Raw genomic sequence first — 25,639 nt, 5'->3', positions numbered from 1 at the left:
GCCCAATCACAGAATATCTATCACATTGTGAGGTCTTGTTATGTATGCTATTCATGAGTGTTCTTAACCAATCCTTACTCAAGGCATGTGTAACAAGTTCACCTCCTGTTGAGAACAGTTAATAAAATCCAGCTACAGTCAATTCAGTTGCTTTCTTTCCCACATTGGACATATTTTCTCCTTAAAAGCCTTTAAAAAACTCATCAGCTTCCGAAATTGTTTTTGTATAACTTTTGCAAAAAATTGAAATATTGTACAAGAAACAAAGCAGTGCATGTATTGTTCCGTCTTTAGTTCCTTCAGCAATGAGACGACCACTATCTGTGACTCTCAATAGGAGAAATCAGATTGCAAATTCTGTAACCATTTACAAATCATTTACAGTTTTCAAAGGTGACGAAGTTCACCTCTGCAGGTTCGTTTGACCACCCTGACCCACTTGATCTATTTCTACAGATGGCAAGACCCTGAGGACCCGCCACTTTAGCTCATTGGTCTCTATTATATTACATAATCCGTTACATATGCGCCATGGGTACAACAGCCCAGCTGGTTACTCGAAACTGGCCCAGTCCAACTCCTTGGCATCCAACTTGTCGAGAAGCTGGCGCAACTCCTCTTCAGCCTTGATTTCGTCTGGCCCAGGCTGTTTCTCCTCCACCGGAGCCGCTTTTGCGCCGGGGCGATTGCCTCGGTCGCTGTTTCTGCCATTTCTGTCCCTCGGCTTGGCCTTGGGCGCCCGTTGTTGTCCCCTTCCCTTTGGCTTCTCAGGATCCAACCCAAGCCTGGCCGCGAGTGGATTGTTCTGGAGCAGTGGTGCCTTCCTACCTGAATTTTCGTGGGAGTGATGATGGGTCTCGTGCCTCTCGCTGGATGAAGGTGGCGACACAGGTCCCTTGAGCGCCCCAAGTCTTGCTGCAAACGACTTGGCAGCATCTGTCATGGGTGGGAGCTTTTCCTCGGGTGGTTCAGCACCATTCCGGCCCCCTTTGGGCCTGGTCTCGTCCTTGGATTTTCGTCTGTGTCGATCATGCCTTCCGTGTCGTCTGGAATCGCCATCTGTAGACAGTGGGGGGCTGGCTGGTACATCCTGGTGCTTGGATCTTCTCTGCCTGTGTTTTGGTTGGTCGATTTCGATGGGTGTAAGGTCCGGTTCGTCTGGAGCAGAAGCCCATTTGCTTACCAAAGGCAGCGATTTATTGGATGTGATGGGCTTGCTCCATTTATCTTTATTTGGAGAGGGATTGGTCTTCGTTTCTTGATGGACAGGCTTGCTATCGAGGGGGCTCTCTGTGGCCCATTTAGATACCAACCCAGACATTGTTGAGTAACAACTGCGTAGTAGTGGAGAAAGTCAAGACATGGCGGAGTCTGTGTGCAGGACATTTAATTAGGGCACTTACTGGGGTAGTGAAATGAGGGATGTTGAAGTAATTCAGCTGCTTCGGAAGATAGGTGGCAATAATTCGTGGTGCATGCACTGGTGCTATACAAGTGTCAGTACTGATGTAGGGCGAACAAAATTGGTATAAGTAATAGTGGTTTAGTTTTGAGTGAATACTGTAAAGATCTTGAAGTCACTAGGGGTACAACATATCTAGACTTCTGGATCTCTGACTGAGGTTCATTATGAGGGTTTTGTAGGTATTTTAATTTTTTCAACTTCTTTTCCGATAAAATTGGCATTTCACTCAACAATAGATTTTAGACATTACGGAGTATTTCATGATGACCGAATTAGTTCAATAGAAGTTTTGAGTATGAGATAATGGTATGTATTGCTATTTGCGTAACTAAACCATTGTAATACTGGCAGATGGTTTTGCTAGCGAAGTTGAGTTTGAATTTTGTTCAAACAATTACATGCCATTCAATTTTGATTGGAATTTTCTGAGTAGATTTTACCACCAGGAAATCCCAAACTGGGATACGTTGATAAACGATATGACTAGCTTCGATTCTTAGAGGTTGGAAATTGATGTTGGACTTTGGAAGTCCAGAATGAGAGTTAAGAGCACAGAAGATCAAAAAGATAGTAGAATTCACAGTCCAAGGCACATATACTCTGAGAAAACAAATTGGACTGTCAAGTAAAGCACATGGAAAGAAAAGTAAGTAGTAGACCAGATAATACCAAGGCTAAGTTTAACAACTATACAAAAATAAGACTTAGGGAACAGCTATTTTCAAGCGGTCATCAATGCATACTGGCGAGTTTTACTTCGCAATTATTCTTTGATTAACCAAATATCCATTTGAATCGTATAGAAACTGTTAAAGTCGACCCTTTTCAGATCCTATGATCATAATTGTTACAGCATAGAATAATACAAGAGTAACTTGAGAGAAATGACAAAAATAGAAAAGGTACACTTGAATTTGCCATAATAATGCGGCAAGTGATTATTTTGGCTTGATTGAACGGGTGAGTGTGTCAGCCATGTTTATGTGGAAGGTCAAAGCTCTTGGAAGATCTAACAGAATGACTAATTTTCAAGACCAAACTAAGATCTATTTGTCAACCTCAGGCTAGGCCTCACCTGCTTACGCAAGCACACCAGCAATTTCTTTAATGACTAAGCCATCTGTCGCAGAATTCTGGAATTTGGCAGACTAGTACCTGAGAGTGGGAGACTGAGTGGTGCCCTACAAAAATCCATAGACGATAGATATTATATCTATATCTAAAGATTTTCAAAATGTATCTCCATCCATTCTCCTTCTATTGGCGCCTGCCTGTAATTGGCCTCTCGCGGTTGATCTTTCGGCCTAACGGTGCAACTTTCCTCTTTGTGCTACCTGGAACCACCTTCCAAAGTCACCCGGAACCACCTTCCATTGAATCTATGGAAGACAGGAGAAACCAGCCTCGCCAGCACCTTCTCCGGCGTGCCTGTAACGACAGCCGATTCCTGGATTGCCGGCCGGTTTTGCCTCCATGTAGATGACAAATTATAGTGGTTGCCCCGTCAGGTGACCAAGGATAGAATTCGCAGGAAAACGTTGGGCCGAAAATTGCTTTCATATAACAAGTGGGTTTTGCAGGTTCTCTCATCCGTATCCGGTTCACACCATAATGTCCTTCTCCGATTTCTCCTTAACTAGCGAATTGCCTGCCTGGAAGACCTTGCAGAACACCTACAAGGCCTCTGGCGAAAACTTCAAGGTCACTGAAGCCTTCCAAAAGGACCCTAAGAGATTCCAAAAGTACTCCAAGACCCTTAAGAACTTCGATGGCTCGGAAATCTTGTTCGATTTCTCCAAGAACTTGGTCGATGACGAGATCTTGGGTCAATTGATCCAATTGGCCAAGGAAACTAAGGTGGAGCACTTGAGAGACGAAATGTTCAAGGGTTCCAAGATTAACTTCACCGAAGACAGAGCCGTCTACCACGCTGCTTTGAGAAACAGAGGCTTGAAGAAGATGGAGGTTGACGGCAAGGACACTGCTCCTGAAGTCGACGAGGTGTTGCAACACATGAAGGAGTTCTCCGAGCAAGTTAGATCTGGCGAATGGACTGGTTACACCGGCAAGGCCATCACCGACGTTGTCAACATCGGTATTGGAGGCTCGGACTTGGGTCCAGTCATGGTCACCGAGGCTTTGAAGTCCTACGCCAAGCCAGGCTTGAACGTGCATTTCGTTTCCAACATCGACGGGACCCACATCGCCGAAACTGTCAAGGGCTTGAACGCTGAAACCACCTTGTTCTTGGTTGCCTCCAAGACATTCACTACCGCAGAAACCACCACCAACGCCAACTCGGCCAAGAAGTGGTTCTTGGAGTCCGCCAAGGACACCAAGCACATTGCTAAGCACTTCGCTGCTTTGTCTACCAACGCTGAGGAGGTCGCCAAGTTCGGAATCGACACCAAGAACATGTTTGGCTTCGAAAGCTGGGTGGGTGGTCGTTACTCTGTCTGGTCTGCCATCGGATTGTCTGTTGCCATTTACATTGGTTTCGAGAACTTCGAGAACTTCTTGAAGGGTGCTGAAGCTGTTGACAAGCACTTCCAGGAGACTCCTTTGGAAGACAACATTCCAGTTTTGGGAGCTTTGTTGTCCGTGTGGTACAACAACTTCTTTGGTGCTCAAACTCACTTAGTGGCCCCATTCGACCAATACTTGCACAGATTCCCAGCTTACTTGCAACAATTGTCCATGGAATCCAACGGTAAGTCCGTCACCAGAGGTAACGTGTTCACTGACTATCAAACCGGTACCATCTTGTTTGGAGAGCCAGCCACCAACTCCCAGCACTCGTTCTTCCAGTTGGTCCACCAAGGTACCAAGTTGATCCCTGCCGACTTCATTCTTGCCGCCCAATCCCACAACCCTATCGAAAACAACTTGCACCAAAGAATGTTGGCCTCTAACTTCTTTGCCCAAGCTGAAGCTTTGATGGTCGGTAAGGACGAAGAACAAGTTAAGGCCGAAGGTGCCACTGGTGGTCTCGTTCCTCACAAGGTCTTCTCTGGTAACAGACCAACCACCTCCATCTTGGCCCAAAAGATCACTCCTGCTGCTTTGGGTGCTCTTATCACCTACTACGAACACGTCACTTTCGTCGAAGGTGCCATCTGGAACATCAACTCGTTTGACCAGTGGGGTGTTGAGTTGGGTAAGTCCTTGGCCAAGGCTATTGGCACCCAATTGGATGACAACAAGGACGTGACCAACCACGACCCATCCACCAACGGTTTGATCAACCAGTTCAAGCAATGGTCCACTTAACTCGCACGCTATAAGTTATGAGCAGGCGTTCGCGAAAACGACGATATCTAAATAGCTTCATACTTAACACAATTGAATGTCCACTGTATTTTGAGTATTGTGATAAGTTGTTTGACTATCTTGCCGAGTTCATTCAAGAGTAATAGTAAATCACTGCTTCACCATCTTGCCCTGCTCATTAAATAGTAACTTTGATTACATACGAGTTGATTTTCTGGAAACATCAAATTGCCTGAAGTTAGCTCGCCCAGGCACCACAGTCCGAGTGTCGCTAGTTCAGCATTGAGTCCACCAAACTTGGTTGTAGCCCAGAAGTTCCCCAGATTCGTGTTCTTCGCGACATCTGACAGGGCCAGACGACACCCAGCGACATCTGCACCACCTGCAGGAACGAGATGCTCAAAAATTTATATGAACCAGGCAACTTAGACAATCAGGAACCAGCTGACGAGATAGGCCCCGAACCACAAGAATGTCAGACGAGGAAATAGTGATGGAGGAGCTCGAGAACCCCTTGAGGGCGATTATTGTTGTCAATTCTCCGGAAAACCCCGATGGTGACATGGAGGAACGGTTGCTCGATTCTATCCAGAGCTTTGATGACATGAACCAGTTCTTCGACAACTTTGATGAGAAGATCGCCATACCCAACGAGGGACACATCAAGTACGAGGTCGGCAGCGACGGTTTGGTGGTGATTGTGGTGGACAATCTCGAGTTGCGCAACAAAGCATTGGAGTTCATGGACGACTATACCAACACCCACAAGGATGCCCTGGGCGAAGACAGTGGCGAAGCCGATGACGACGAAGAGCCCCACTCAAAGAAACGGTCCAAGAAGTAGAGCTGCCAGATGGCTCACCAGTGGGAGGCCTATTGGAACGGGACTGGCGCAAGCGCCACATGATTATAGACAAGATGTACATTAGTAAACGACGATAGCGGATGAAGAGCGTAGTGGGCTGGTAAGTTAGTAGATGAGAAGTGACCGTGGCATAAAGACTGAGGCCGTTTAACCAATTGAGATAACTGTTTAACCAACGGATAGAGGAATATTAAGTCCGACTTCTCGTACTATTCCACCTCGCCGGGCTGGTAGACGTGCAGTAAAGCCTGGCATAGTTGGCAGACAGCCTGGCACGGTTGGTAGAAAGTCTGGCAGGCTCTTTGAGGATAGACACCAGTTGATGGGAGGTGCACAGCGAAGTGGCGTGGGATTCCACGAGTATGCAGTAGAGAAAAACCTCTACCACAATAGTCCAATAAAGCCCATTACCTTCTCCAAGCGTTGCCTCCGCCTACCTTCCCATTCTTTGCCCTGTTGACTTCCTTCGTCTTTGCAGCCGTAAGGTGGGCGCACACGACCCGCACCAACGAGTGATCATACAAGCCAAACGGCAGCCACCACCAACAAGCACCCATTGCGCCCCAACAAACCAATACATCAGCTACCATGGAGGACTGGAGAAGAATCGACATCGACCAGTTTGATGGCGACCACTTGACCCCACAAGAATTGATACCGGAGCTTCCCGAAACCTCCCACGACGAGATCGTGGCGTTGTCGAAGCAAATCAGAAGCGCCTTAACGTCAGGCCAGTTCTCCGAAGCGTTGGCGCTTGCCTTGGATAGCCCTCCATACAACGCCAGCGACGCCACCAAGAGCTTGCACTCCGACACCGTGTTCGAGACGTTGTGCTCCATCAAGAACAACCGCAGCGACTTGAGCGGCATAATCAAGCAGTTGAGCCCCTCCCAGCAAGACAACTTGGTGAAGTACTTGTACAGAAACATGGCCACGCCTGCCGGCGCCAAGCAGGGCGGATTGTTGTTGAACTGGTTTGAAAAGACCGTGGAGATCACTGGATTGGGCCCTGTTGTGAGATACATGTCTGATAGAAGAACCGTCTGATCTACTGGAATAGATCGGAGGCTCATGATCTGTTTTATGATATCACGAGTGTATATCATATCCGCAGTCTCAACTCCATCCATCTGATTCACGCATTATATATTGGTACAATAGTATATAATACAAGCAATAAAATCACTGCTGGGTATCAATAGACGATAACCCACAAAATAATCACAAGGGTATCCATTAGACGATATACCGTAAAAGAATCACAAGGGTGTTAGCAACAGAGAGGTCCATTAAAACAATCAAGTAGAAGTAAACCCACGAAACTTTCACATCATACAGAGGATAGCCATAAAACAATAACAAGGGTATTAAGACTAGAAGTCCATAGAAAAGGGTATCAATAAGAACAATAAAAAAAAACCATCTGAAGACGGCTGGAATTACTTATTAGGAGGGTGTTTAGCACGAAATCTTATACTTCGGCATGGTGACAGTGGTCCCGGAGTTGTTGGTGGAGATTTTGCTCACTCTATGTTTGGACTTGGTTCTCTTCTTCTTCTTTTCCTTCGACATAGCATTGATCACACTTTTGTAGTTGGCTATCTTGGAAGGTGCCAACATTCTCTTGATGGGTGATTCAATGTGGGAGCCATTGGAAGACATCGAGGTGCACGATTCGTGCTCCATTAACGAGCTGTCTCTACTGCTCAGGCTCAAGATGTTATCGGAGAAGATATCGGAAGAAGGGTCAAAAGGCCTGGAGTTCATGTCAATATTGGTGAGAATAGGCGAGTTGATCTCTTCCACTAATTCCTGTCTCAACTTGCTAATAGTCTCGTCCTTAGTTCTGACCATACTTTCGTACTTTTGAGTAAAATGGGTGACTGAGGTGGCTAACTGATCCTTTAAATCGTCAACTTGGGCCTTCAATGCGTCCCTATCGTTCTCGAGTTCCGAGATTTGGTCGTCCTTGGAGATCAACTCAGAGGAAGTATTGGCAAGCTCGTCGTGGAGATCCTCCATTTTGGATTCTTGGTTGTATTTGAAATATTTTAACTCACTACCCAACTGGACGATTTCTTCCGTTCTTTGATCAATAATATCGTTGAGCTTGAGGATTTCTTGGGTTTGAGATTCAATTTCACTTTTCTTTGCTTCGAGTTCTTCGCTAATTCCCAAGATATGTGTCTCTTTAATTGCAATATCAGTGGCATTAGAAACACTCAAATCGTGCGATTCTATAACTAGCCTTTGGTTTTCAGCAACCAATGAGTCAAATTCACTGGTTTTGGTGGCAATAATTGCGCTAGCATCTTCCAAACTCTTTTGAAGCTCGGCTAATATAGTATCCTTGCCCTGAACAACAGCCTCGAATTCAGAAACTTGAGCACTAAGGTACGAAACCTGCCCGTTCTTAGACAGTAATTCGCGTTGAAGGGATTCACATTCTTCATTGAATTGCAATTCGAGGATTTGCTTCTCGTAGCCCTTCAATTCTTCATTCAAATTTTGGTTCTCTTCCACAAGTGAGTTGATTTCCTTTGATTTGCAAACGACCTCTTGCTCCATTTCGGCCAACTGATGATCCTTTTGCAAAAGTTCGTCTTTCTTAGCAGACAAGAGATTGTCGGACTCTGTCAATTTGCCATCTTTGTCAGCCAACAATTGGTCTTTCTCTGCCAAGCGAGCCAACAATTCAGCAATGACTCTATCTTTCTCGTCCAATTGCTCGTTCTTCTCGCTGATAAGAGCATCCTTAATTGTTAACTGCTCTTCCTTTTCAAGGATTTCATCGTGTTTTTCGCAAAGCTCTTTGGTATTTTCTAAAATAATGACCTCCTTCTCAGAGTCTCTTTCCATTAATTGCAAGTTCAACTTCTCTAACTCCATGAACTTTTTCCTAAGGCTTTCGTTTTCATTTCTGGCGTTTTCAGCTTCATATTTCAAGTTGGTGTGGTTGAACTCGAATAATTCGACCTGGTCGTTGATGGCAATTAACTCTGCAGACTGGATCGAGTTCATGTCCTTGAGATTCATATTTTCCTCTTCCATTAAGCCCAAAGAAATCTTGAGGTTTTCGATTGTCATCTTGAAGTTCCCATGATGGTATTTGAAAGATCTAAAGTCGTTTTTGATTTCACTAAGCTTGCTGTTCATTATCTCTTTTTGTTGCCCAATCAAAGCTTGGTTGTTAGAGTTAATAAGCTTCAAGTCTTCAATCTCGACTTGGAGGTTGGACTGAGCCAATTGTGAGTCTTGCAATGCTTGCAGGTACTCTTCCTTCAATCTTTCGTGGTCAGCCTGCAAATCCTTGAGGGTCTTCTTGATATCAGCCAGGGTGAGTCTGGAGGTGACCACTGGGATTTTTGGCCTCGTAATCGGCTTTCTTGCCGAGAAAGGCTTTGTCAACCCGGTGGAAATTGGGGGAGCAAGACCTAGAGCAGCAGGAGAAGTACTGACTTCAGATTTCAGATCGGAAATTGGTGGAGTTAATGACCGCATAGATCTGACAGAATCTTTAGGAGTGGATTGGGCCAGCGTGGAAATCGAGAACTCCCTGGTGGTCTTCCTTTGTCTGGAGATGGGTGAGGAGTTCAATTCGTGCATGGCAATCCGGGAGGGGGTATCAATAATTAAACTGGTCCGCGCAGTGTGAATAAATTTGGGTGCAAAAGACGATTTGTTCAACGATGGAACAACCTTCAACTTAGCAGGGGTATTCAACTTCTTCTTGACTGAAGGAGTGGATGTGGCCAAAGCAGCGGGAGAACTCTTCCTTGGGCTCAAGGACGAAAGTGTGGGCCTGGCGTAGCTGGGCCCTTGGGGAAGTCGCAGCTTTTTGGCTGGGCTGGCCAAAGGGGACCCCAACTCGAAATCGTGCACCAAGGTGGCGATGTTGTTCATGGCAGACTTGACGAGCGAGGCGTCGCCGTGCTGGTCTAACGTCAAGACCACCTTGGTGTTGCCAATGGTGTCGTTTTTGAAGATCAAGTTGGTGATCAAGTTGGACGACCTTCCACTCACCGATTTCTGGGTCAACAAGTGGGTGATGGCAGACATGTTCATGTTGGCGAACACGTTAGAGGATCTGCCAGGGCTGTCGAACTTCTCATTGCCCATGAGGTCGATATATGTCGACTTGTGGCCGTTGCAGTAGAACGACACCACCAAGCACGAGCGCGACGACTTATCGTTGAACGAGGTGCGGGAGGTGGTTCTGCGCGAGAACACCAGGTTGGCCAATGCGGACGAGACTGGCTCCCGTTTCAACGAGGCTTCGAACGTCGACGCCTGGTACTCCTTGCGGGACGAGTCCAACAAGTCCGTCAAGTGCTTGTTCTCGCACACCTCGAACGCAGACATGTAGGCAGGAGTAGAACTGGCTGCGAGACGGGATGCTTGGGACGAGATCACCTTGCGGAGAGTGGTGGTCTTACCACTGCCTGTAGGGCCCATGAAAATGGTACATGACGACTGGGAAGTGTCATGGAGCACGTCGTACTGCGAATCAGGGGCATCTCCGGAGAAAATCTGGCGAAACGGATAGGACTTGGAGTTGTAGGTGATGGAGGTGTCAGAATCAACCTCAAACAACTGCGGAGCTTGCGGGGGCAGAGAGTGCCCCTTGAGCTTCAAGTACAAGGGAATTGGCATGGATGGGGACGGCTGGAGCCCGTGGAGATCTCATGGTATTATAGGGCTGGAGATTAGACGAGTTCATTACAATACTGTTTTGGTAAATGAGGATTGTTGATGAGTTGCCTAATGGGGGAGGTGATGGGGGTGATGGGGGCAAGAAGAGAGCGTGGAGGAGGGGGACGGGGAGGGGGAGTGCAAGAAGAGAGGAATACAAATGGGAGGATGAGGCTAGCGGGAGGATGGTCACAGCAGGGGCAACAGCGGCGTACGCTACAGTGGCATCGAGCCGTCGTGCTCAAAAGAGCGAACCAGTTGCAGCCACCGTCACGTGACCGATCACGTGACGCTATTGTCTCTGTGTTGGTTCGTCCCGTTCCAGCCAGGCGTAGTGCGATGACGTCGGTTGCGAGGGCGCTGGCGATGCTGGCTGGAGCAACTCCCACCCTCCTCTGGGCTGCTACCACCACCGCCTGGCAACGGCGCAATTCCCACCCCTTCCGGTCCTGTGACAGATCATGAAATTGCAGGGGAAAAATTATACCAGCACTAATTTACATCTCATCAGAAAGAATGTCCTGCACATAGCCCCGCTCCTTTCCCGCCCATAACTCTGGCAAAACCCGTCGTATCCGGGCCCAGGTTGTTCCAGCGGCCCCAGCACCACCCAGCCCAGTACCTTGCCCCCTCCAACCATCGCTGTCGTCCCATTCTTGCCAAAATCAATGGGCCCTAACAACCGACCCAGGCGTCCTGCACACAGGCCCGCACCAGATCGTCCCGTGCTACTAGCGGGCCCATCACGTGTCGCCCTGGAGTTCCCCCATCGGGAAAGCTTGGCCTGGGAGCCTGGTGCCACGGCACGAGGGCTTTGCCAGTCTACAGTGCAACGTCAATCATGTGGTAGACACCGTAGGGAGTAGGCAGTAAGGATGTTTCTGTAGTACCACCGGCCTGACATCATCACTGACATCATGACTGCATCATCACAAACACCGTCCTGCCCTCCGTGGCTTGCCACCCCTACCGTCATGTCTCACCTTCCACCCTTCCCGCCTCCGCTCCGCCCTCGTTGCTTTTCGCAAACTTTTCTTTTTCGCCCATTCTCGCACCACAAAGCCTGGTGACACAAACCTCCCTAGCCGACCACACTGCGGTGATGGTTTACCAAACCCACGCTAGTTGTAAGCAGTCGTAGCATCTTCTTCCGAAGTATCTTCTATTCTTCTTGAGGTGGTTTCTTCTAGAAGTTGTTGAAGTTTGTCCCGTTCTTGAAGCCGTGATCTGTCCCAGCATCACCACACAAGCAGAGTCTCCGTTGCAACCCACTGGAGCAGCCGGTTATATTAGGTTATACCTGGCAGACAAGCAAGCTTTCAGCAAAGCAGCAAGAGAGCATCACAGCTTTCAGCGAAACATCCCAGCTTTCAGCGAAACATCACCGCTTTCAGCGAAACGAAGCATCACCCGCTTTCAGCGTCAGCGTCAGCACAACCCACGAGCTTTTCACTAAGTATCGTCCCTTGGAAGTCCCTTACGAACTCCCTGGAAGTATCCCTTTGACGAAGTTCCTTCACAAAGTCTTCCACGAATTCCACGAAGTATCCATTTCACCAACTTCCTTTACACTTCCTTCACATCCCACCATGTACCACCCCCCCTCCTACTACCACCAGAACTTGGGCACCGCAGGCCACAGAGCCTCGTCCTCCTACAACTACATGCCCCAGTATCCCCTCAACCACAGGCCCTCGCGTTCCTTCTACGCCTATCCTCCCGCCTACCCCGTGCAAATGCCAGTCCCCGTGGCTGTTCAGGCGCCTATCCAGGCACCTGTTGAGCAGCCTGTCAACGGTGGCATCAACCCAGTTTTGGAGTACGATTTGAACAATATGGCTACCTTTCTTAGCTGGTGTGCGTTTGGCATGTTGAAACAGCAAAAGAGCCCCACCAAGGAGTTCGACAACTTGATCGTGTCGGTACTCTTCGCCACTAGACTCCCCAAGTCCACCATCATCATCGCGTTGGAGTATATGAACCAGCGGTTCTCGTCCAAAAACGAGCTCACCTCCCGAGACTTGGTCGAAAACGAAATCTTCGTCCACCTCGTGGTTGCGTTGGTTTTGGCCAACAAGTTCAACGACGACAACACCTTCACGAACAAGTCGTGGTGCGGAGCAACAGGCTTGGATTTGGTGCTGTTGAACGAGCATGAGAGAGCATGGCTTGACGAGTGCAAATGGAGCCTAAACGTTGTCAACTTCGAATCCAATATCTTGACCTTGGAAGAGTGCTGGAAGACCTGGTTAGACAAGTACGGCGCCAGCGAGAACTCGTCTTCATCCACAGTGTCTCCCGTGCTCACCGCTTCCCCAACCTCCTACAACCACCCACCATCGTCGCCTCTCCAGCCCTCGTACTACACTGGACACCCCCACAACAGCATCCCGTCATCACCAGTTTACTCAGGTGGTCACAGCAACGAAAACTACTACTATCCATCGTCGTCACCAATCACTTCATCTCCCTCAAAATACACCCAAGAAAATTACGCCTTTTGGCCCAATCACCACCAACAGCCCCCCAGTATCTGGTCACATGCGCCAGGCTACCACGCTGGCAACAGCTTTAGCAATGATCCAGCCGTGCAATATGTGGGAGCGTCCATGCAGCATGTGCATCGGGTGCCACCACCAGTCCCATCCCACAACACCGTGATGTATCCCCACCACCATCCTAGCAACTTCGTGGGGTACGCCAATCCTTACTACAACTACAACTTGGCATCTTGTTAAGTATGCTTATAGAACAAAACGAAAACCCAAAAAAACCCAGAAAAGCCGAAAATCCAAAAACATAAAATAGTCTTGTTTATTTCACAACGTTGATTTTTAATTTCTTTCCGTCAGGTGGTTTCTAATAAACATCATTAACCCTCTTCGAGGTAGACTGTAGATGTAGTTAGCTTGTCCGGCACATAGTTCTATTCAGCCCAACGACTTGTGAATTTCCTGAGGAACAGAATTCATTTTGAGATTCTGATAGTTAATGTGGCTGGAATAATTGGTGCTGAGTACTGAATAGTTGAGTAGTTGGATTGGTGACTTATCAAACCAGAGAATGGTAAAGTCTCCAGACTCAACTGGATTCTAGCAAATATGAACCATGGTACATTCGACGATAGTTCCCCATACTGAAAGTTATTTTCAATTTAGTATAGTTGTTTTGAAATGACCTGCTGAAAAGTTTCCCAGAGCCAAAAAGCCACTATTTTTGGTGTAAGCAATACTCTAATCCTTAGCTAACCCCTAGCCAAGTTTAACGAACCCATTTCGTCCTACAGCTCTCTTCTGTCGCGTATATTGTTACATCACTTCTACTCGTTAAACTCGCCATCTTCTTCGTCCTCCTCTCTGATGGCACCTTCTTCTTCCTTCAACTTCTCAGCAGCCTTGGTGTAGTCAATGACCTTACCACGGGTTCTTCTGCCAGTGGTAATGATGTTGGACTCGTCGATTTCTAACAAGTCGTCCTCTTCATCCTCCTCAGGCTCTTCGTTATAGTTCTCCTCGTCTTCACCCTCTTCATCATCGTCGTCCTCATCCTGCTCCTTTTCCTTTGGAACGTCATCCTCATACTGGCGTCTTCTTCTCTTGGACTTCTTCTTGTCCTTAGACGCGTCACCAGCATCAGCAGCTCTCTTCTTTGGCTCTTCAGCTTGTTCAGCTTCTGGCTCCTTCGAGACTGGTTCCTTGGCCAGGGAGTCTTGCTTTGGCTCGACTTCTTCAGACTTGGCGACGGAGTCAGTCTTGACGTCGTCAATTTCGGGAGTAGCACTCACTTCGGTTTCTGGCTTGGACATGGTGGCAATGTTTCCAGAGTTGCTAGTGGTGGATTTATCAGTGTGAGGGAATAAGACTGGGGCGCGAGGTGTCGCGGGTGTGTCGCGACAAATGAGACGACACTGTATATGGAGGAGGAAGAGGAGGATGAGGAAGAGAAGGAGGAGACGGAAGTGGAGGAGCAAGCTGAAGAAAGAGGGGAAATACGGATTTGCTGTCAGACTGGCGAGGCCGCTAGGACGGCAAATGGTGTGTATTTGGCCTGTTTAGGCCCTTGTTGTTCCGATTCTGGGGGATTGAAAGACTGTGTCTCGGTCCAGTGTCGCAAGCCAGGAATGTCGCACCACATAGCAAGCCAGCACGAGGCAACAGCAAGTCAGAAAACCCCACCACAACGAGGCGTAGGCAACACATCTTTGCGTCTCCTGGACCAGGGCACCATCTTCCTCCTCGGGCCTGGTCTCTCGTACTCGTTTGAGTACACTTAATGCTCTGTAGTCTCCCCATAGGTGTCGCTGTGGACACCATGTCGCATCTGTCACATGACCCGCCAGCACTCCAAACATATTCACCACGCATCACATGACTCCATCTGGTGTGCAACTTGATCAACATATACACCACCCATCGCATCAAAATGGTACGTCTTGAAGCCACTACGACCGTCTCCGGCTGCTTTTCCCAGCAGCCTGACCCTAACAGTCCAAAAGCCATGCGCAGTACTAACTTCCAGTCCACAGTAACGAAAAAGACAAAGATGTCTGACTTGGTCAACTACAGGTTGAAAATCCTCTCCATAGACAACAGATACTTCGTGGGCACGCTCTTGGCATTCGACACCCACATGAACTTGGTGTTGGCAGACACCGAAGAGTCCAGAATAACCAACAAGTCGTTGCAAGCGTTGAAAGACTCCAGCAACACCTCCAAGCCTGTGTATGACAAACGGTCGCTCGGATTGATTGTGTTGAGAGGCGAGCAGATCGTCAGTTTAAGCATCGAGAGCCCTCCAGCTGTGGATCCCAAAAAGAGATTGGGGTTGGAGAAGGGTAAGGGCATAAGCAAGCCCTTGAAAACTCCAGTGAGCGTGAAGGCGAAGAGCTTGCAGGGACCCACGCTCAAGAACGGCAGAAAAGTATGAGCTTGATGTGATGATGGTGGTAGTTGATGTGTTAATAATGACTGGGTCAAGAACATGGTTTGGACGGAGTCTTTAGGTATTCCTCGCCCGGTGCCCGATAAGAACATGAAGAAAACCTGGGTAATTTCCTTGAAGTTTAATTCACAGTGTAGTATAGATCAATAAACAGTAGATACGCAAGCGTAAACCAGAAGGGGTGTAGATCAGTAGCATCTGAATTAAGAGTATGGGAAGAATTATTGGATTCACGGAATACAATAACTAAAGACGAAGTGACAACTAGTAAACGATCCTGATTTACAGATCCAGATAGAAAATGAAGTGAAGAGAAGACTTGTACAATGAATGAAGTGTAAAATTACATTGTTCATAGAAATACCATTCAATCGAAGAATGAAATGTTTGGGTTACTATTAATCCAAAAATGAGTGCAGAACTACTTCAATTAAATGAATTTAACTGTGAATTACATTTCACGAATAATTTATACGTTAAACAGCAGGTAGATTTAATAAAAAGCGGATGTGTATGGGCATAGTATGTATGGCTCGACTACGCAATCTATGGGATGTGTTTCAGCTTTAATAGAATATTTAGGAGGCAAATGGCGAGCTTGACAAAGGGCATTTTTGCTGAGTCAATAGCAATTATCAACGTCGTATTAGATTGTCAGTTCAGCCAAAATTGGACGGTAGCTCGTCACTGAAGCAGCAAAACAAGTAGATGTAGGTCTGTCAGCTATGTCAGTAAATAACCAGGGACGAGGTTTCGTTGTAATATTGTCTTGAAAGTTGGCCAGTATAGTATAAAGGAATCCCTGTCTCAACTTAAACACAACTTCAATACTCTGATTCCTATACGGAACGGACCATTCAATGTCAATCCTTGCAGTGCTATTATACTATAGATCTAACAACAATTAGAGTTATTCTTGCTCTTCTTTTCTTGAGGAGCCGGAGTCAATGAGATTGTGGGACCGCCTGCGCTTGGCTTGGCCGAACCACCATCGTTGGTGTCCAACTGATGCTTGCTGATCATTTCATAGATGTTCTTCAATAATTGGTGGAATGACAAGTCGACATTGTCGGACGACAACGCAGAGGCTTCGGTAAACAACAAGTTGTTCTCGTTGGCAAAGTTCTTTGCTTCTTCGGTGGGAACGGCTCTCAAGTGGTCCAAATCGGACTTGTTCCCCACCAACTCTATGACAATGTTGGCGTCAGCGTGGTCCTTCAATTCCTTCAACCATCTGGACACGGACTCGTAGGTTTCGGTCTTGGCAATGTCGTATACGATAAGGGCACCCACGGCTCCTCTATAATATGCACTGGTGATGGCTCTGTAACGTTCCTGACCTGCGGTGTCCCAGATCTGCGCCTTAACTCGCTTGCCGTCGATTTCAAGCGTCCTGGTGGCAAACTCCACCCCGATGGTGGAACGGGACTCTAAGTTGAACTCGTCACGGGTGAATCTGGACAACAAGTTGGATTTTCCGACTCCCGAGTCTCCGATCAACACGATCTTGTAGAGGTACTCGTAATCGTAGGAGTAGTCGTCAGTGTTTTCTGCCATGGTCTGTGTGTGTGTGTGGATGGAGGGGCTGCTTGGTGGGATGTGTGCTAGAGGTTAGTACTGAGGAGAAAGGGGGCCATCTGGGTCCACAAAAGTCCACGAAAGTCACCACAGCGACAGAAGCCACACTGCTAAACCGCACTGGGTGTGGATCAACTGGGATCAACCTGGTTGGTGCTGTTGGCGGAAAGGGTTGGCTCGAGCAGATGGTGATTGTGCGCTGGTAGCGGGTACTGGCGGCTGGAGGCACCACGGGTACTGGCGGTAGGTGGCGGGAAGGTTCCGAAGTGCTTACTGATGGAGTGGGGAAATCACAGGGCGTTAGCGGCTGGTGTAGAGTGGTGGTGGTGGAGCTGGTGATGGTACCAGGCGGCAGGTGTTTTTCTGGCTATCGTTGTGCCGCGCACGACTGCCAGCTGTCAGGCGCGAATACGAGGAGCCGAGACACGTGATTATCTGCACGTGTCCAGAAGTAATCAGTACATCTGGTAGCGCAGAAGTGTTAGGTAGAAATACTTTCGTAGTCAGTTGCAAAGGGTTCCAATAGCAGAAACATGCAGCAGCACATGGCGCTATCCAGCTGATTTCAAAATTTTATTTTGAAGGATGGTATTCAATATATAAATCCTCGTGGGAGCCGATCTTCCCTGGATACTACCTTTGCCCCTAAATGGAAGACCACAGCGAGGTTACCTGCGAAACAAAGAATGGAGACCACAACGTTTGGAAGGTTGTGTGAGAGGCTAGATCTTATGCTCTTTTACATCTGTCAAACATTCTGAATTTTATTTCTATAACTTGTCAACGTAAAGGTGGTTACTTTGCTGGTCCACTTGCCTTTCCGGTCCAGTTGGGATATTTATAAGTAATGGAAATCTCTGCTATAAGGAAGCCACTTCTGTCTTGTGGTACATTCCGGTTGCTCCTTTTGCAGTCAGCTTACAAGAGTTCTATACGATAGGTGATACAATGCAGAACTGTATCACTTACCATATTTCTGTGTAGTCAACCAGCTGGTTTTGCTGACATGGCGGATAATTAGTAAACCACTGTGGATTACTGGAAAAATCAATTTAAAAGTGACGAGTGTCCTGATCAACTTCGTTGATTGCCATCTATGAATTTAGGTTATGTGGTGATTAAGTATCAAAAGCACCCGATACTTAGAGCCAATCCTTATCCGGCCAGCTACGGACTGATCTTTTTTGTTGCCTTCCCTTACCTAGTTTATTCTTTCAACTAGAAGCTGGTGCGGCGATATTGGATGTAGTCAATTATTTGAAGAGGACTAGGAGCTAAGAGATACCAACTTTTGTTCCTTCTGGATAATTATAATACTAGAATTCAGTAATATATTTTCTTCTACATTAAATAAAAGCACCGCTCGGTACAATATATGGAGGTGTTACCAAGACAAAGAATTCTGAAGGGAATTTGTATAGAACATAATTGTCATGAGATTTTCCATTTAGGTAATCATTCATGGGTATTACAGAATTGAATTTGGTGGCACGGTGCACTTGAACAGCATCTTACTTGCCTTCTGATAAATGGATCTACTACCCTTCTAGTATTGCTCAGCTTCAGTTAGTATTAAAGAAATCCCCTATTAACCTGATATTTTTGGAGTTGGCTCTGTATAGGGCACGTCAATGTTTCACATGATAGATAATTAAATAATGTGGATAGCTTTTCCCTATTTTACTCGATCAAAGCAGCCAAATGTATGGTGAGGGTAAAAAGATGAGAGATTTCAACGCGTGACAGTTAGTATGTTATATTTATGCCTATGAAGTATGTTTATTTCATGTATAGACCCAATTAATATTATTCTTTCGTAAGAATTACATTTCCAACTAATTACCCCTATAAATTATGTGCAACAAAGATGCCCAGATAGGGATCACTTGGGGAATAGTACAATATTAAATTAGCATAAGTCTATTAAAAGATCATATTTTATATATTTCATATGGAATAAATAAAATACCTAAAGGGTGTATCTACATGGTAGCGGGCATAGCATCATCTATTAAATATTAATGTCGTAGTCGGCAGCAAAGAGCCCCGACGGCAAGAACTGACCAAGGTCCACAGGGCCGTGGGACTCGTCGCCAAGCTTGAGGTCGCCGTCGGCGTCCAAGTCGGGGCTGGCATCGGACGGGTAGTGGTAGGGGCATATGGCGGTTTTGTGGAAGCTCCGGATGGGCACCTCATGGAGGCCTATGACTTTGTTGAATTGCCTGCGAGTTTCTTCGATGTCAGTAATTGACTCTTTCCACTGCTTGATGTCGTCAATGGGAAATTTATTCTGGGAATACTCTTCGTACACGATTTTGCGGTAGAGAATGTGGAGCCGCAGCTGCAAAAATGTCAAGATGCGGATCAAGTAGGCACTGGTGGACTTCAACAATGGTAATATGTCGTGGTAGAGGTCGTCCGGCAAGTTCTTGCGCTTGGGCACGTCGAGCTCGTGGAAATAGATGTCGGTGTCTTTGGTGTAGTTGAACACGTCCAGCATGATGGGACTGTCGAAGTCACGAAGGAAGAAGAATTTAACCTGGGGAAGAACTGCGAAAAGTGCTTTCTTCCACACCTTATAGAAGAGGTAAAGCACCTTTTCCAACGGCTCGGTGGCGTGGTTGACCACCGTAAGCTTGGATGGATTCAACCGCACCCACTTGCTGACCATCTCGAACAACACCTCCTGCTGGATGTCCACATTGGTCAAGTTGGCTGCGATCGTGGGCAAGTACTCGTTGATGGTCTTCTCCACGTAGATAATCAAGTCATGCGCTTTCAATTGCACGAACTCAAGGGTGTCGTTGTGAGGCAAACTCTGGGATGAGTTGTAGGCGTTGACGTAGTCGATTTTGGCCTGGGCAGCTGCAGCAAACTCGAGGAGAATGGCGTGGAATTCCGTCAAAAATGTTGGGTCGTAGCTGGGCAAGTAGATGGACCGCACGATGTTCTTCATCAACCGCAAGTGCACAGGAATGAGCATGTGAATCTGGGTGTTGTTCTTGATCAGGAGGTTGATGTTGTAGCCGAGAATCAGGAACAAACCGTCACGGAAGCAGGTGATACTGTTCAGGGTGGCCTCGGGGTCGTAGATGGCCATCAAACTCAATATGTACGAGATTGACGAGCACACCAACGGGTCCGAGTTCTTGTTCAACAAGATACGCAACTCCTTTATGACCCTGGCGTAGTGGCGGATGCTCTTGACGATGGCGGTGTTTTTCAACCTGGATTTCTCCGCTAGCCGGGAGTACTTGCGGACCTGATGGTGCTGCTGGTAGTATGGCAGGCTGGCGCCTGCCTGCTTGTAGGTGGGGTAGTCGCCAAAGCAATTGGAAATCAAGTAGTTTGTGGTGAGGTTGACCAAGCAGCTGAACATGATTTCCGAGGTGTACGAGCTGAACACGAACGAGTTAAGCCACGTCACGTAGATGTTACGGATGTTAGCCAACGAAGCTGTTCCCGACGCAATTGTAGGTGCATTGGCCTTCAAGAGTCGGACGAGCTCGTCGCTGTAGTTAATGTTGCGTTTTGGAAGCACTACAAACGACGAGACGGCTTGTTTGGCACCCGGCAAACCCTTGACGGGGCTGGGGGACACGCTGTGGATCGCCACGGTATCGTTAAGTGGCGAGTGGCGCTGCGACAAGTTCTGTGATGAGATGACGTCTGCAATGGAGCCACCATTTCCAGCACCAGCACTGCTGTTGAACACGTCTCGTGTGGGGAGAAAGTAGGGGTTGGCGTCGGACGCTGGCTCGGTGGTATTGTTGAGAGAATACAACGGATAGATGATGGTTTCGTCGGTGTGGGCCTTGGAGAGCAAATTGTCAAAGACTTGGGTGACTGCGTGCTGGGGAAACGCGTAGGGAGCGTTGGTGGTGGCATAGAGAGGGTTGGAGGACGATCTGGCGCTGGTGGCGACTGAAGACCTGGCAGTAGTCGCAGCTGTGGACTCGCTGGCGTCGGACTCCGAGCGGGATTTCGACCTCAGAAGCGCAGTGTGCACCAGCAGCTCGCCTGGACTGGCAGGCTCGCCTGTGCTCAACTCGTCGAACTGGTTGTCAAGCTTCGACTGGCGCAACTCCTCCAACTGCTCCTCGGAGTAGTCGAGATACCCACACTTGACCAGATGTTTGATGCAGTTTGTGCACGAAGGCAAGTCTTCCGAGCACTTGACCCTGCGCTTCTTGCAGTTGGGACATCCGAGCTTGGAGTTCTTGTGCTTTCGACGGTGTCTGAAGTTCTTGTCATTTTTGCGGGATTGTGGCGGAGGTTTGGCGGTGGTGGGGCTGGGTGTCACGCTGGGAGGCGTGGTTGCCGATGCCATGGCTGCAGACAATTCGTGGAGGCGTGGAGGACGGAGAAGGATCTGGCGTGGATCTGGATCTGGATCTGGATCTGGATCTGGAGGAACGGTTTCTGGAACTGGTAGTTAGGGGTGGGGGACAAGGAAAGGGCGTGGAGGACAGGGCCGGAACGGATGTGTGGGTGAGTGCTCCGAGCCGCGGGGGCAGTGGCGTGGTGGTGGGTTGGGGCAACGCTGAGTAGTGGCGGAAGTGGTGGTGGTGGAAGAGGGCCTGGTGAATTATCCACCGGCTTGAGGAGGGCTGCTTACATAAGCAGGTCCTGCAAGCGGTGACGATTAGCGTCGAGACACCGCCCGAAACGGAAGGGGCATGCATGGCGGGCAAGCGAGTGTTCGGGAGGGTGTGCTGGTAGGAGACAGGGCTGCAACGACGGGGAGGAAGGGCTAGCAGAGGGCTGGCGGTGATGGACGGTCCTAGACTGGGTGGGGGCGCCCTCACAGTGGGGGCCCTTTTGGGGCAGAGGGTCCTAGGGGACAGCAGCGTGGGGGCTCACTGGTGGGTGGGGGCGCCCGTTGAGGTTTAGTCGCTGCATGGCGGACGCATGCCGGGACACCAACTGCGGTGCGGGCAACTGCAGAGGTTGCCCATAGTGAACTCCACAGAAGTCCGAGTCAGGGTAACCGCGGCTGCGGCTGGAGCATAGACGTTGGGCCCCGGTGAGGGGCAACCGGCCAGGGGCAGGCCTGGGCGCCTGCATCCGCCGCCAACACCCGCGTACACCCGTTAGCCCAGAATGGGAAGGGACAAAGATTTCACGATCGACGGTTTGCGTGGGCAGGTCAAGTCTAAGCGCCAAATGTTCGTAATGCGCATCATGCACCACCTAGTCTGCAGTGGGCGCTAGTGATGTGATGGTGGTCGCGACACCATCAGAAGACGGTGTTTCCGGTCACCTGACAACTATCCGATTGCCGAGTCCCCTTGGCGTACTACAGCGCCGTTCCCCAGAGAAGTGCAGAAATGACGGCCATCGGGTGTTCTCCTGTGTGCAACAGCCTGGTTTGACATTCCTGTCTGCGGCCCGTGCTTCAGCGTGGGCTGTCTTCAGCGTGACGCTGGTTCACTACGGCGTGGATTTCGGCGGCCCAGCCCCATGCACAAGGCACATGACCGTGCATCACCGGGACCATCCCATTTACAAAATAATAATGGTGAAGCACCTTATTTCCGAATTAAACTACTTACCCCAGATTGGCAATATTATTGGTCACTGTAATTCGAAATACGACTGGTTCAAGTCGTCGTAAAAGTTATCGAATTCGGTGTCGGCACCTTCCTCGGCGCGGCCGGCACGACGCCCAGACTTGCTGGCACTACGTCTTCTGCGCCTGTCAAGCTCCTGGCTGACCATGTCGTTGCGCGCATTGTAGAAGTTGAGAATGGCCTTGGACGACTCGTGGTTCGCATTCAAATCGGGGGGCTTTCTGCTGTAGAACAATGCCATGTCTGCATCATTCGCCAAGAGCAACGGATCGGTGTCATTCGCCAATAAGCCGCTAATTTTATGCGGCGCAAAGAGCACCGGCTCGTTCTCGTGCTTGCCGTCAAAAAGCTCCTGGTATGACTGCTCCAAGGCTGCAAGCACGCCCTTGAGGAATTTGCCCTCGAAGAAGTATTTGTATGTGACGATGGGCTCGTTGGAGGGCTTTGAGGATTTGTCTTCAATCTCAAAGTTGGTGGTGTTGAAGATATGCATGCGGAGCAAAGGGTCTGCGCGGCCGGTTTCCACGAGATCCGGGGGTACTTTGTCGGAATCCTTGCAGAGGAAGTACTGGTAGTGATGCTTGTTGTAGTAGTAGATGCCATCGGCATGCTTATGCAAGTTGTTGATGGAGGCCGCAGATTTGTGCAATTTGAGCACCTGTGGTAAATGAATGAAATTATACATGTGGATATTGGTAGAATTGAATTTTTGGATCATGACTTCGTTAAGGTTGGACTTGATGGTTTCCGGGGGTATTTCGGGGGTGATGCGCTGGTCGCCAAAGAGGAGAGCCAACACATTGCTGCGCTTCTGGAAGAAGAGGTCCACCCGGAGACAGTAGCGGTTGATGCTGTAGATCAGGGCGATTTGGTCGTCGGAGAATGCGAAGGGTGCGTGGTGCGTACTGTCTGCTGCCAGCTCTGCCTGCTGCAGCTGGAGCGCCACCTCCAAGTTGGCGAAGAACCTGCTGACGAACTGGAGTGCGTAGCGGGAGTCGGTCCAGAGCGACACCCCGCCGCAGAACCCCTGGAGAAAGTGGAAAAGCACGGCCGGAAAGAGGTTCTGGAGCAAGCGTGAGAGGCATTTGTAGAGCGCCATGAGCGTCATGTGGAGCGGGTTGGTGGCCATGTGCTCGATGTTGTGCACGCGGCAGGGCATTATGATGAGCCAGTGGCGGAGGAGCTTGTAGAGTTTATGGGGGTCGTGGTTGATACTGGTGATGTCGTTTTCGGCGAGGAGTTCCTGCAACTGGGTGGTGTAGTTGTGGAGATGGTTGAAGTGGAACACTAGCACCTGGAAACGGCTGCCCAACGCCAGCGCCTGGTGCGACTGGTGCAACTGCAGCAAAATGGCGCCGAATGCATGCAACACCCCGGCATACTCTTCCACCACTGCAGGGTCGTATTCGGGGAAGTGCTTGGCCTTGGACGCATGCACAATGTAGTTGGTAATCCACTCCATGTCCTGCAGTGACTGCTGGCGCTGTATGGAGTCTTCGGCACGGTGCCAGTGGTCGGAATTGACGAGCACCTCATTGAAGATGCTAACCATGCCTCGGGAAAACGTCACCGAGTGGTGGAGGTCGGAGTACTCGTAGATCGACACTTTGTTCAACAACGATGACACCACCACCGCGGTGGCCACGTTGAAGTGGCGGGTGCTGATCATCACCCGCAACTGGTGGATGGCCAAGCCGTAGTACTTGGACGAAAGTCGGATGAGTCGACGCCGCAACCGCTGCGCCAGCGCCACGGTGTCGGGGGTGGTGGCGAAGGACGCAAACAGTTTGAACGAGTTGGAGCGCATGAAGTATGCCATCAACGCAAATGTGGTGTGCATCAAGAGCACGGAGTCTGAGTTGAGGGAAATCGACCCAAGTAGCCTGCTGAAGAACTCGTTCTCGTACGAGTCCATCGACGACGGCACCTGACGGGGGCCGGATGTGTGTGAGGTGGAGGAGGATGGGGTGCTGGAGGCGCTGGAGGCGCTACTGGTGCTGGAGACGCTGCCGGCACTTCTGGTACTGGGAGCATGACGGTTGAAGTGGGTGTTGATGTGACTGTAATGAAGCGTGTTGAACGATGCAGGCAGCACCACTGGCACCAAGGGCCCCAGGCTGGGGCTATTGGACGGCAGGGCAGTAGGGATGTGGAGTGGCAGGGGCTGCAGTGGGGGACGGGTGGCCCCTGCGGTGGAGGGCCACTCCCATTCGTTGCCTGACATATCTGATGGAGATTCGCTAGTCGTCAAACACAAATTCTGCTGATATATATGGGTGGCCATGCCGTTGAGGCTTACGTAACTGCAGCAGGGTTGACACAGGGCTTTTTTGACGGCATATAGCCCCATGCGGGTATCTGCCGAGCTTGTGAATTACTGTTGGCCTCTGCTGCAGGAAAGTACTATTTTCCAGGCCACGCGACCCCAAATAGGCTCGGGATTTGAGCCCGGGCCCGCTTTTCTCAGCAAACTACAGGGCCTATTGTGTGGAACGGTACCCAGGGGACTGGCACTAACCACAGTGCATTAACGGCAGGATGCGATCAGTTGCCCTGTTATGGGCAAGCTTCGATGGCTGCATGGTGTGCTGAAATAGGCCACTCGGCCGAAAGAGGAAAGTAGCGCTTTATGGCCAGATATGCGCCGCGCGTGGTGCCAGACGTCAAGGGGACCCGATGGGTGCGTTGAGCATGTCGATCACAGTGGGGGGCCGTCTGTGACTACGTCCCAGCAAGATGTAACCTTGACAATGCTAAAAATAACGCGAATTATCTGGGAGGTGCATATGCAAGATTGTGAAATGAGCACAACAAATCACCAGGGCGCAATCAGAGTTTCGTTTGCTGGACGCAGCTTAAAGGGGAGCGCCCCAATTCAGCACGAGATTGTCTCGGAATGGTCGCCAATCATTTTCCCTTACCTTCTTGGTGCATGACGCATGAGCCCGCAGGGGGCCGGATACACACGGATCCGTTCCGTAGATACGTATAATACTATAGATGTGAGATGTACAAACGCGTGGGCCAATGGGACTTCAATCAGAATTACGTCAAATGGGATGAGACGTCACCCACAATAAAAATGGAACATCGAACCACTTTAACCTGAATAGTGGATGCTCGCCACTATAAGTGTCAAACCTGTGCAATTAGATGATGGAGTGTCAAACCACCTCAACCACAAAATAAGTGGTGGGCAACGTCGACCATAAGGATGTCAAACCTGCACATACCAAATAACTTTGAAGCATCATA

At 49.1% G+C, this 25,639-nt stretch overlaps 10 protein-coding genes across 10 annotated transcripts; 5 read left to right on the top strand and 5 right to left on the bottom strand.

The window, feature by feature from the left end:
* Positions 1 to 553: 553 nt before the first annotated feature.
* FGR50 (Fgr50p) lies at positions 554 to 1,321 on the bottom strand (the record flags this gene model as incomplete). Its single annotated transcript, XM_020210042.1, has 1 exon — positions 554 to 1,321. One exon carries the CDS (start codon positions 1,319 to 1,321, stop codon positions 554 to 556), a length of 768 nt encoding a protein of 255 aa, XP_020066381.1.
* Positions 1,322 to 3,076: 1,755 nt separating this feature from the next.
* On the top strand, positions 3,077 to 4,735 carry PGI1 (glucose-6-phosphate isomerase; the record flags this gene model as incomplete). Its single annotated transcript, XM_020209542.1, has 1 exon — positions 3,077 to 4,735. One exon carries the CDS (start codon positions 3,077 to 3,079, stop codon positions 4,733 to 4,735), a length of 1,659 nt encoding a protein of 552 aa, XP_020066380.1.
* A 472-nt stretch (positions 4,736 to 5,207) lies between these two features.
* CANTADRAFT_32226 (uncharacterized protein) lies at positions 5,208 to 5,492 on the top strand (the record flags this gene model as incomplete). The annotated part of the gene is made up of 1 exon (XM_020208444.1): positions 5,208 to 5,492. A coding segment is annotated over one exon (285 nt), but the record flags the coding sequence as incomplete, so codon positions are not given.
* A 696-nt stretch (positions 5,493 to 6,188) lies between these two features.
* ARC15 (Arc15p) lies at positions 6,189 to 6,647 on the top strand (the record flags this gene model as incomplete). The annotated part of the gene is made up of 1 exon (XM_020206618.1): positions 6,189 to 6,647. One exon carries the CDS (start codon positions 6,189 to 6,191, stop codon positions 6,645 to 6,647), a length of 459 nt encoding a protein of 152 aa, XP_020066378.1.
* A 5,234-nt stretch (positions 6,648 to 11,881) lies between these two features.
* Positions 11,882 to 13,030, top strand: CLG1 (Clg1p; the record flags this gene model as incomplete). Its single annotated transcript, XM_020209317.1, has 3 exons — positions 11,882 to 12,592; positions 12,647 to 12,897; positions 12,976 to 13,030. The coding sequence occupies 3 exons, from the start codon at positions 11,882 to 11,884 to the stop codon at positions 13,028 to 13,030; spliced, it is 1,017 nt and encodes a 338-aa protein (XP_020066377.1).
* Positions 13,031 to 13,321: 291 nt separating this feature from the next.
* On the bottom strand, positions 13,322 to 14,428 carry CANTADRAFT_203436 (uncharacterized protein). The gene has a single exon (XM_020206551.1). The coding sequence runs from the start codon at positions 14,095 to 14,097 to the stop codon at positions 13,612 to 13,614; it is 486 nt and encodes a 161-aa protein (XP_020066376.1). The 5' UTR covers positions 14,098 to 14,428; the 3' UTR covers positions 13,322 to 13,611.
* Positions 14,429 to 14,680: 252 nt separating this feature from the next.
* CANTADRAFT_25459 (mRNA splicing protein) lies at positions 14,681 to 15,409 on the top strand. The gene is made up of 2 exons (XM_020207430.1): positions 14,681 to 14,717; positions 14,811 to 15,409. The coding sequence occupies exons 1-2, from the start codon at positions 14,715 to 14,717 to the stop codon at positions 15,216 to 15,218; spliced, it is 411 nt and encodes a 136-aa protein (XP_020066375.1). The 5' UTR covers positions 14,681 to 14,714; the 3' UTR covers positions 15,219 to 15,409.
* A 227-nt stretch (positions 15,410 to 15,636) lies between these two features.
* Positions 15,637 to 17,139, bottom strand: YPT31 (Rab family GTPase). Its single transcript, XM_020207429.1, has 2 exons — positions 17,086 to 17,139; positions 15,637 to 16,837 (listed from the first exon to the last, which is right to left on the bottom strand). The coding sequence occupies exon 2, from the start codon at positions 16,788 to 16,790 to the stop codon at positions 16,128 to 16,130; it is 663 nt and encodes a 220-aa protein (XP_020066374.1). The 5' UTR covers positions 16,791 to 16,837; positions 17,086 to 17,139; the 3' UTR covers positions 15,637 to 16,127.
* Positions 17,140 to 18,822: 1,683 nt separating this feature from the next.
* ECM22 (Ecm22p) lies at positions 18,823 to 21,141 on the bottom strand (the record flags this gene model as incomplete). The annotated part of the gene is made up of 1 exon (XM_020210033.1): positions 18,823 to 21,141. The coding sequence occupies one exon, from the start codon at positions 21,139 to 21,141 to the stop codon at positions 18,823 to 18,825; it is 2,319 nt and encodes a 772-aa protein (XP_020066373.1).
* Positions 21,142 to 22,388: 1,247 nt separating this feature from the next.
* CANTADRAFT_20777 (uncharacterized protein) lies at positions 22,389 to 24,608 on the bottom strand (the record flags this gene model as incomplete). The annotated part of the gene is made up of 1 exon (XM_020206617.1): positions 22,389 to 24,608. The coding sequence occupies one exon, from the start codon at positions 24,606 to 24,608 to the stop codon at positions 22,389 to 22,391; it is 2,220 nt and encodes a 739-aa protein (XP_020066372.1).
* Between the last annotated feature and the right edge of the window lie 1,031 nt (positions 24,609 to 25,639).

The sequence above is a fragment of the Suhomyces tanzawaensis genome (genome assembly GCF_001661415.1).
Source record: "Suhomyces tanzawaensis NRRL Y-17324 unplaced genomic scaffold CANTAscaffold_2, whole genome shotgun sequence".
NCBI lineage: Eukaryota > Fungi > Ascomycota > Pichiomycetes > Serinales > Debaryomycetaceae > Suhomyces > Suhomyces tanzawaensis.
This window is presented reverse-complemented; position numbering and strand designations above follow the sequence as displayed.

Bases quoted from the DNA above. Each gene is read 5' to 3' on its own strand.
- YPT31 (XM_020207429.1), bottom strand. From the start codon at position 16,790: ATGGCAGAAAACACTGACGACTACTCCTACGATTACGAGTACCTCTAC.
- CANTADRAFT_203436 (XM_020206551.1), bottom strand. From the start codon at position 14,097: ATGTCCAAGCCAGAAACCGAAGTGAGTGCTACTCCCGAAATTGACGAC.